This window comes from Buceros rhinoceros, unplaced genomic scaffold (assembly GCF_000710305.1).
Source record: "Buceros rhinoceros silvestris isolate BGI_N320 unplaced genomic scaffold, ASM71030v1 scaffold2673, whole genome shotgun sequence".
Lineage (NCBI taxonomy): Eukaryota > Metazoa > Chordata > Aves > Bucerotiformes > Bucerotidae > Buceros > Buceros rhinoceros.
The window spans coordinates 40,126-50,799 of NW_010402839.1; the positions used below are offsets into that span (position 1 = coordinate 40,126).

Genomic DNA, 10,674 nt, shown 5'->3' on the forward strand with positions numbered 1-10,674 from the left:
AAGTGTACAATTACGGTACAATTTCGAGTGTTATCCATGGTAGTAACCTCAGTGCAATTTACTTGCTAATATATACTGTACATTGAATTATCTCCATTAAAACTTGACGGTTTATGATTGTGATTTATGCACTTGCTAGCCCACAAACAGATCATACATCCCTGCATAAACACTGAAGAAAACAGGAATTTAGTAGTGAACATTACAGTAACAAGCATTAAAGAGATGAAAGAATTGAAATATATATACACAGCACCTTCAGTTTGTATCTAAATGGCAGATGTCCCTACTTTGATGCTCTTACCACAGACTTCTCACTATATTTGAAGTTGGAGACCAATAATTGTGTTAGGAATACATTTTCCACAAAATCCTCCACATCTTCCATATATTTTAGTACCATCCTGGGAATTAGACAAGGAACAGTCAGTCAAGAAAAGTGATGAAATCTCAGTTTTACAAAAAGCTCCTTGAGCTCCAAATCATACCTGCAAACACTAAATCAAGAGACAGCATCAAAAATGGGCACAGAGATCCTTTATCAGTATTGCTGCACATCTCCTTTCCTGGCTTACAATCGTGTTGTCTTAAACTGTGCATGCTTACCGTAATCAATCTGTTTATTTTTAATAAAATGAGGGGTTTGGGGTGTTGTGTTTATATTTTAAGTATTACAGGTATCTTCAAAACTTTTAATAAACCTGATTTATATAACAACAGCCTCTTACAATCAATCATCTGGATGAGGAGATCAAATGCACCCTCAGTAAGTTTGCAGACGACACCAAGTTAGGCGAGTAAGAGAAGGTTAGGCAGGCAGTGTTGATTTGGATTAGGTTCTGGGTGGTGTGATCAAACAGTTTTTGCATTACATCTGGAAGACAGCTTAGATGGGTCAGAGACCTTGAGCGCTGTTTTTGTTTCACAACTAGCTTTCACTAGAGTGAGTCATCACTTGCACCTCTGGAGGCACAATATTCTAAGCCATAAATAAGAGCAGGTAAAGGAAAACAACATTGACTTACGTGGGATTTGTGTATGTCTGCAGTTGCATAGTTGCCCTGACCAATCCACTTAACTGTACTGGATAATCTCAGACCTGTACCAGCCAAATTAACGCTGAACTGTCCCTAACAAAACAAAACAGAGAAAAAAAAGTGCAGAAGGTAAAAAATACAGAGCTAGTAAATGGAGTTCAAAACACTAAACCACTTCACATTGGCTGGTCCATGCGTATCACTTAGGGTGTATGTAGACATGAAATACTCAGAGGTGCGTACTTAACCTGAGTTAGTTACACTGCATTATACCCTTTTTTGGGGATGCTCAGGACATAAACATGTGTACTTTTTATTTTGCAGTAAGTAGCAAAAGTGAATCAGCTGATCTGTACCATCTGTCTCCAGAGTCTGAACACAGAACTAATACCAGATAACTAAAATTATTTTAGCCTCTTTTCTACATATTAAATTTCAATTTACATAATGTATGGACTTGCAACATGCAAAAATGAGGCTGGCTTTCTTGAAAGCCTTTTTTTTTTTTCATTTAGAGTGCTTGAACTTTCTGGAAATAACATGATCAGAATCTACTGCTACCTGGAAATTACAGACAAATCACTTCTTACACTTCTTAGCCATTTAATTCTCAAATTTTTGTAAGCACACTATCCAAGCATCATCACTTCATCATCTTCCATTTCTTTTTCAGTATAAGAAATAACATAAGTGAACATGAACATAAGTGGGGATTAAATTTATTGCTAATTGGAATGTTTTGCAATACAGATCATTCAAAACAGTTTATTGATTCTAAAATAGATACTCTAAAAACTAGCTTTAAAACAAAGTCAGGTAATATGAGAATAAGAAATATATTAAAAGCAGCAAACTGTGCTGCCTTGGTAAACATACCAGGATACAGATTATTAAACTGCATTCACAGAGAAGTGAAATATGATGAAAAGAAGTACTACCTTCACAAAGAGGCTAACAGTCAGGTTAGGTAGCACTACAATCAGAAAACAGAATTCACTGAATTTCTGTATTCAAACCTAGTTAAAATTGCCTAAATCCTGAGATCAAAGCTTTAGCAAAGATTACATTTTTATTATGTATGGTAGCTTCTGTACTTTATTACACAATATTGTTTATAGTTAGATATATACAAATATTTGTGTGGGTATATGTATGTGTTAATGTATAAAGTGTAGCACTCAGCCTTTACTCTTGTGATTCACTGAAACTCCTTCATAAAAAATTCAGTCTCATATTGTTCAGTACAGCAGATTTGTTTTGAGCACATTTATATGTAAAGTTGCTGTGTTTATATACCCATATATTCACGATGAGGTAAAATAAGCTCATCTGGATAGGGTAGGGTGTTCTTCAAGTGTCCCAAAAGCGGAAAAGATTTCATTTAGTGAATAAAGCATCTGGAGGAAATTTATACAAATGGCATGGAATATTTTCCACAATTAACAAGCCTGAAGTAACTCCATTCACAGTGATACCATTTTGCAAAAATAAATGAGAAGTGCTACAGGCAATTAGAACAACAGCTTAACAGCTGTCTGACATGTTCTCGCTCAAGGTCAGGAACAGATTTCAAGGACTGAGAGTGCAGGAATGGAGGTGTTTACTGCACTGAAAGTGTAGGTTTCAGTGCAGATCTTGCAGGTGGAAATGTGTCATGCAAAGACATGTAAGCAGGATGCCTTCCCATCAGAAGTTACAGGCTGCAAATAGATTTGAGCTGTACTAAGCCCGAAGAGATTGCAGGTTGAAGGTATCCAACACTGTCCCTGACAGAAGGCTGTTCATCACAAAGTCGGCCCAACCTAGGCACTTTGTTTTTACCTAAATTGTACCTAAATTGTCTCTAGCTGCCCTTGAACGTTTAAGCACCTAGGATAGATGAACAACAGGGACTCACCTCTATGCAAGTCTGAGCTAGTAAATCTTAACTCCTTTTATAATCAGTAAAAAGAAATATGCACTTCCAGAGGATGGTCAACCTCATCCTAAGGTATCTAATAAGGTAAGATTAGTTGAATTGTTTTCTAGGGTATCCCACTTCTGCCAGTGGACTCCAAAGGCAGCCTAGGTTGAATGGTTCAGACAGGACTGCGTCTGCATTAGCAAGAAGGACACTGCAGTATGAGCAGATCTGTAGCATGAAAATGTTGGGTCAGAGAGCCCAAAGTCTGTATAGAGTACAGAGATCAGGGTTTTATTTTGGACTAACTAATCCCATAGACTGAATGAATCCTCCTTAGCAGTTAGAGTGCATTAAGATCCTTTTTCTGGAGATAATTTTTTTATTTAATTTCAACCAAAAATCATCCTCGTTCATGCCTTTCAAGACTGTTCCATCATGTGAACCAACAAACAGCAAGGCAGGACAATACAAAGATTATCTTAAAAAGCACTGCCCAATCCAAACTAAAATACTAATGTAGACACACCGTGAATGTATAAATTTTAAATTATACTGCTAAATAAGATTGATTTCCTCTGGTAGCCTTCAAAGATATGAAGCATCAGGAGAGAAATGGAGGAAAAAGAAAAATTCTACAGGATTATGGAGAAGAACAAAGACTGAGAAGGGATTAGGGGAAACAAAGGATACATTAGATCCAAAGGGAGGGAGAGCAATACATGAAATACATACATAGAGTATAAAAGGAAAGTGTGGGGTAAACAATTCAAGGGAGAAACGTGGGGGAAGGAAGATCGAACAGGAGAGAACAAAGTAAGAAAAATACATTTATTAATGTAGTACACACACTAGACAGAATAGGGGACTGATTTAAAACCTTACAGCTCTAAACCAGTCACACAGATCATTTCTTTTCCCTTCTTACATGCACATTTCAAGGGGCAAAAAAATCAAATACCTGAGGACATCTGGCAGCACTGTAGCAATCTCCAGCTGTAGCAAACGGCACTGCTCTCCCAAGTATAGTCCGAGCAAAAAGAAAATCTGTGGCTAGAAAACAGAGAATTACTCAGCACAGAAACTGCTGAATTAGAAGTTCAGATGAAAACAGCATGAAAAGGCATTTTCAAGGGGATTTTTTGGCTTGTTTTGGGTGGGAGGTGTTTTGTGTGTTTGGTTGGTTTTTTTTTTATTATTTAGAAACTACATTTTAAACAGTCCAGTTTGGTTAATGCTACATCAGGCCAGCCTACAAAAGGAGTTTTCTTTCTGAGATAGAAGGAGGCTAGGAGAAGGACAGGTGTGTACTTGGACATGGCTCCAAGCGAGCTGGTTGTGGGCCACCTTCAGGCAAGGGCTTGAAAACACTGCAAGATTCCCTGTCCTTTTAAGTAGGTCTCCCAAGAGCTCAGATGGAACTAACCACAGCACTTTTCCAAGGAAAATATGCCATGGGCTACAAGGAAATGGAATAATGGGAATAAAACCTTAGAAACCGAAGCTAGTTCACATATAAAATACAGATTCATGCCACTTGACCACTTAGGGGCAAACAAACAAGGGAGGTAATTGTGGTTTCTCAATTTTTTCTTTCTTTGAAATTCCCAGTGACTTCCTACAGGAAGTAAGAATTTTGTTTACCCAGTCTATAAGTGGGTCAAAATGGTAATTGGTAATCATGACCATGTGCAATTTCAATAGAACACTCACTCACATTAGCTAACACTGACAAAATGCTTACTTTTAATTTGCATGGAAGCTACATCAAATCTTATTTTGCTAAAAACCGTGAAGCCAGCTGCAAGGTAATCATTCCGACAGGCACAATCTTGCCTCCTGCTTCCATTGAAAGGACATTCATATGGATTCTGCAGCCTAGAGAATAGCAAACATTTCGTTTTCCTTTTGACATTTGTCTGTAATGTAACATCATAGCGAAAAATAATTGCATTGCACTATGCCACATAAAAAATACTAAACAACAGTTACGGAACATGAAGCTCAGCTGTTAATCTTGGCTCAGCTGAAACACTAATGTGAGTTGAAGCCATTTCTACCAAAGTCAAGACAGAAAAATTTTATAACCATTTAGTGAAATTAACACAATTTCAGCCTGGAAATATACACATTCCTACACGTGTTCATATGCCTGCATATTCAGAACAGAACATCAAGGAAAATCCTTCTTCTCATCTGTTCTCAGAAAAGGTAAGTATTATTTTATTCTTTTATTTTGAAAGCAATAAACACACTTAAAGTTACAAAACCACTTTTGTACCTGAATCCATATACTTCAGAAAAGTTGTCTGCTTCACCTTTTACTAATGTCAGATATTCTTTGGGATTCTCTAAGTGCATGCCTGAGCAATAAATCTGGAAGAAAAAATACAACTCTTTAGCGAAATCTTTATTAGAAAAGTATTATTTCATAAAAGTATGTCCTCATAGAACTTCATAAGTATCACAAGTACCTTTATCATCTTTCCATTAATGTTAAGTAGGTATTCACCATCCTTTCTAATCCCTTTTTTAATCTGGATATCTTTGCAGGTGGTAAGAATATCACCTTCAAAATGAGAGATTAAATCATATTAATATTTCATGAATAGAGCTTAGTTTTAGGAGTTACTTTTGCATAATCATGCTTCAAATATATTTATAGCTTTTATATAAGTAACCTGGGAAAACATTAACTTCAGCTGAAAATTACAGCTGTCATTCTTCCTAATTACATTCTTACTACTTACATTCTTCCTCACGGCAGATCCTTCTGGCACCTGGTTTTAAATGTGGCAGGCACAAGTCACTGGATAAGCCATTTTCAGTCATACATTCCACAGTTCTCTCCTTTATCCCCATTCCACAAGACACAGAGCACTAGATGCGGACAGTCATCAAGAGTTAGTTTAGAAGGCAGTAAATAATTAACATATGTCAGCAAATTAGTCTTGAGACAGCTATCAAAAATGAGCTTTCATATCTGTACTCACTTTGGTCCACTTCCCCACTCTCCAGGTAGCTGCTTGTGAACATCCTTTGATATTACATTTATAAATATATGGGGATGGCTCTACCGGGCATTCTCGGTACGCGACAGTCTGAAGGCCATAGGCATGGTGATATTGAACAGAATGGATTCCAACACAGTATGTGATCCTCTGCTCGTAACCAAACCTGCAGCTGGCTGAGCACTAAAATAAAATCCCCAAGCACAGGCATTATTTCTGTGAAACAACTTTTCTGCAGCACCGCGATCAAAGACAAGTCAGCTCCGACCCTTGCTTTGGCAAAAGCCACCTCGGGGCTGGTACATCAACGTGCAGAAGAGAAGGTCTACAGTAGTTATGCGTGCGAGGGGATAGAAAGTCCCCACATCGCCCTTTTCTCAGAGCTCACAGAGGTTCTAGAGCAGTTCCCTCTCAGCTGAAGTACAGAGACAGGCACACACTTAGGTAGTGCAGATGTGCAAGGGAAACAAGGCACTGATTCACCACTTCACTGAAATCAAGGAAAAAAATCTGTTTACTTCAGCGAGATCAGCTTGCAACAGAGTTTCTTGGGAAGCAGCAAAGGAATCCTGTGGTAGGGGCAGCTGTCCTCTAGCTGGTGTTCATAGGTCCCAGGAGGGCTACCAAAAGACTGACAACAGTCACTACAGTAAATCATGGCTGATGGAAGGGTTCAATATGGAGAAAGCGAAAATGAAAATGCACATTTTGGTTGTGCTCTGCACACACATAATATGTTTTACAGCAATATAACATTCTTAAATGTAAAGTTATATAACAGATGTGTGAGCAGTATAATTAGTTTACCTGTGACAGTTCTCCTGTAAGCACAACATATTTAGAGGGAGCTATCCTGCAGGCTTTGGTTGACGGCGGCTTTGTAGCAGGATCACAGAAGCTTTCATCTACTTGGAGCTGGTTTTCATCCACACACTTAATCTTCCGGTATATTTCCTTTCTTCTATATGGTGCTGAACACTGAGATTGAGAAAAACAGTCAGGTTTTGTACTTAAACTAGTCATTTGCAGAACAAAGTTATTTGCCAATTGCCACACACCAGTAAAACCCAGACAGCAACAGTTTTTATGACATCTGTAATCAGCATTGGACTGAATCACTCTAAATCCTTTACTTTGTTTACAAAGTTCAGGTACCTCCCAGCAGCTAAAAAGCCAATAGTGTATAATGACATGACACCTAACTGTTGGGTGAGACAGAAAAAAAATGAAAACCTCAGGCCAAGATGATAGGTTGAGTGAAAAAGCTCTTCTGTATGAAGAGAAACAAGTAAAAAAAAGAATTTGAGTGAAATATGAAAGAAATAAGTTGGTCTTGAAAACAAAACAAAAAGAATCCCTGAAAGTATGTGCATGATATTATGCTGATAAAACAAAACAAACTGCCTACTAATGAAGCCAGTGGTGGCTCTGGGCAGCATTATTTGTTGAGCCTCAGTGTCCTGACACCTACGCCTATGGCAGGTGGGTGGGATGGAAAGTCATCATGGTTCTGCCAGGACAGGATAAGACACTTTTTGCTACCAGAATCCAGAAAAGTGGAGGTGCAGGCTAAGTAATACATGTCAACAGTATCTCCCCAACTGTGGGAGCTTAAGCTAATTGGTTTGAACTTGCCGTGATAAAGTAGTAAGGCTGAAATACACAAACTCCAGTCCCAGCAGAGGCAATAATCAATAACACCACCTACTCCAGTCACATCTGAATCTAACAACATTAATTTGGACCCAATAACAGTCAATTAAATGATTCATTGATGTTATTGTTCCCATACTGAGCCTATTGTTGAAATTTAATTATAATTGACTCAAAGAGGCAACTCGAAGGACAAAACGCAGACACTGTAAGGTAAAGCAGCTCTGCCAGAGGAAACCTCTAACTTTATCAAGTCAGGTCTCGAAAATCTCAGAGGATGGAGACTGCACAAAATTTCCTGTGCAGTTCATTCAACTGCCTGAATTGTCTTCATGAAGAAAAAGTTTTTCATAATATTCAGTTTGAACCTCTCTGGCTTCACCTGATGCCTCTTGTCACCTTACCATATGACACTGCAGAGCCTGGCTCCACCATCTTGGTATCTTCCCTGCTGTGAACTTGCATCAAGGAATGGAGTATAGGTACAGTTGGCTGGTGTAACTTACAGAAACGCCTGATCTTTTAATAGCATGGAACACTTCAGAATATTAGGCACATAAGGAATAACCCAGTCATATGGCAATTGGGACAGGCAGAAGAATCCTTTTAGCTATTCTTCATACATTCTTCTTGTAGATAATTCTTCTTTTCAGTATGAAAATGAGCATTTGGTAGGAGAATGCTTGCTGCTTTTATCAGCCAGACTCCCAGCTGAAAGCTGGAGAAATGCTAGATCTGGAAATTTTTCTGCTATGCTGTGACTGGTGAGGTGAGGAAATGACACACGAACAACAAGAGCTGAGACAGCTGGGCAAAATATTGTGAGTTTGATAGAGGATCTACTGCACCGGGAGCAGAATACAGATGGATAAACACTTGAACGACTATTAATACAAGATGTACAGAGCTATATTTGAATCTGGTGAGAGAAGGGAATTGTACACAGGAATTTCAAGCAAACAGCAATACCCATGTGGAAGAAGTTATGAACTAGCCAGAAGATGTAGTGAAACACAACGCATTTGTAGTGAAGAGCTCAGAATACCCAGCTGGACTACACAAATGTTTCACCAGAAAGGAAAGTCCACCCTCATTCTCTGAAAGTGTGTATTTGTGCTAAAAGGACATTTTGAGCCACTTCCACTAATTCCTGGTTTTAACAGATTCATACTTGGAAGAAACACACATTGTCAGTTTTCCCTCAATGTAGTTTAACAGAGGAAAACGTACGTCCCAACTACATGAATATGACTCGCGTTTTGCAGCGCACCAACAAATGATTTATATATCAACAGTATTCACTTCTATAACACTGTGTTGCTGAGACTTTTGAGTCTTCATACTCAGAGTGCCAGACAGTTTGCCCTAAGAAATTTAATGATGCAGATTAAGATGCCACAACTCCACAAACTAGGGTTTTGTTTAAGGTTACAGTAAGAGATGTGCTCTTCTCTACACCAATTCAGGTATTATACATATTTTTTGGTTTCTGCTCTCCCTGTTTCATGATATGTGTTTGTATGTTTGCATGCATGGATACAAAATCTATGAAATTTTTTTTTAGCATGTAGAAAATAGATTTTACTTCTTTAAATATGACAGCTCTCTCCTGAAAATGTCTTTAGACTTTCTTAAACATGAAAATGTCTTTAGACTTTCTTAAATATGAAAATGCATATTTGGTAGTAGAATGTTGAGTTTTATTTCCCTTCTTATCTTTTCTGATAAGTCTTCCATACAAGTCTTCTTGAAAATGCTGTTCTCCAAAGGTTTTGACTCCAAATTTTTACTTTCAGCTGTCATTTCATTTGTATTTCTATTCTTAAAAAGCGGGTTTTTAAATGATACTGCATAATCAGGTTTTATTGCACTTTTCATGCAATATGAAAAGAATTTTATATTCAAATTACACAGCTGCATCAATAAGGACCTGCTCAGAGCTCCACCAGAGCTTTTGTCTGTAACAGCAGACAAGCAAACCCTGCGTAAGAGAGTAAACAGTCTCTGACATTTTTTGTCACTCTTCTTAGTGTTGCAAGCTTAACCTTCAAAATATCCAGCATGATCACTTGTTATTCTGTGACATAACAGCCATTAGAAGTGTATCCAAATGTGAAACAAAATAAAAGAAAACTTATGACACCAGTCAGTTCATTACTTCTCACAAGTTGAAAGCCTTACTTACATCTTCCCATTCATCTGCCAGCCACTGGTACTGCACGCAGGCAGGCAGCCAGCAATGCCTCTTGCTAGTGGGCCGGGCATCATGATTACACATTGCTTCACTCACTCGACCCAGGCCCTTCAGCTGACAGTAGATGTCCCTTTGCTGCATCCCTACTCCACAGGATACAGAACACTGAAATTCATCAAAAACAGTTACGCCAGTGTGAAATAAGACAGTACCCAGAAGGTGGTACAGTTCCCATTACTATATGTTCTTAGAATATTATTTAAAATACACTTCACACAAACACCATACTAGTGTTTCATTGCACCTGAAGAAATGTATGTTGAAAATGTAAAACTACAATCAAAATCAAATTTTGCAGGAAATATGGAAAATAAATGCATCTGAGTTCCCTAGACTGATCTCCCTTATCTTAATTCACAGTATGAACAATCACTATAAGCATACGCAAAGCAAATGTTTACATTTTCACAAAATCAAACAGTTCAAGTTCTAAGTTTACATCATTCCTTTATTAGAGACTGACAGTCTTGTCTGTTGTTTTAAAATGTGAATATTAAAATGAAAGAAAAATAACACTTAGTATTTCACGTTAGAAAAATCTTGCAAATGGTGCAGTACTTTGAGGATGCTTATCTTTCTCTTGCAGGTAGTACTAAGGATTTTGAATCCCGAGGAGCTTAAAAAGGTTCAAACCCTCCATGACCCACATCTCTCTTCCTCTTCCCTGGCCAAAGGTATTTCACTACAACACTAAGGCTTGCTGAGATACGTAGCCCCCTTTTACCCCAGTCCAAAGCCTGATCAGGTCCCAAAACCTACCTAAAGACTCAAGCCTAATCATAGATTTTGCTCTACAAAGTGTGGCCAAATTATGAAGAG

At 38.0% G+C, this 10,674-nt stretch overlaps 1 protein-coding gene across 1 annotated transcript in view; it reads right to left on the minus strand.

Moving 5' to 3' along the window:
* Positions 1–317: 317 nt before the first annotated feature.
* Positions 318–10,674, minus strand: part of LOC104490473 (A disintegrin and metalloproteinase with thrombospondin motifs 20-like) — a 15,258-nt gene continuing 4,901 nt past the window's right edge. Inside the window, exons 3-12 of the mRNA XM_010132760.1 lie at positions 9,787–9,960; positions 6,756–6,926; positions 5,931–6,131; positions 5,688–5,817; positions 5,412–5,506; positions 5,219–5,313; positions 4,682–4,815; positions 3,899–3,990; positions 1,026–1,130; positions 318–404 (exon numbers count right to left, since the gene is read on the minus strand). Of these exons, the coding sequence (XP_010131062.1) occupies positions 318–404; positions 1,026–1,130; positions 3,899–3,990; positions 4,682–4,815; positions 5,219–5,313; positions 5,412–5,506; positions 5,688–5,817; positions 5,931–6,131; positions 6,756–6,926; positions 9,787–9,960 (1,284 nt within the window). The remainder of the gene's footprint in view (positions 405–1,025; positions 1,131–3,898; positions 3,991–4,681; positions 4,816–5,218; positions 5,314–5,411; positions 5,507–5,687; positions 5,818–5,930; positions 6,132–6,755; positions 6,927–9,786; positions 9,961–10,674) is intronic.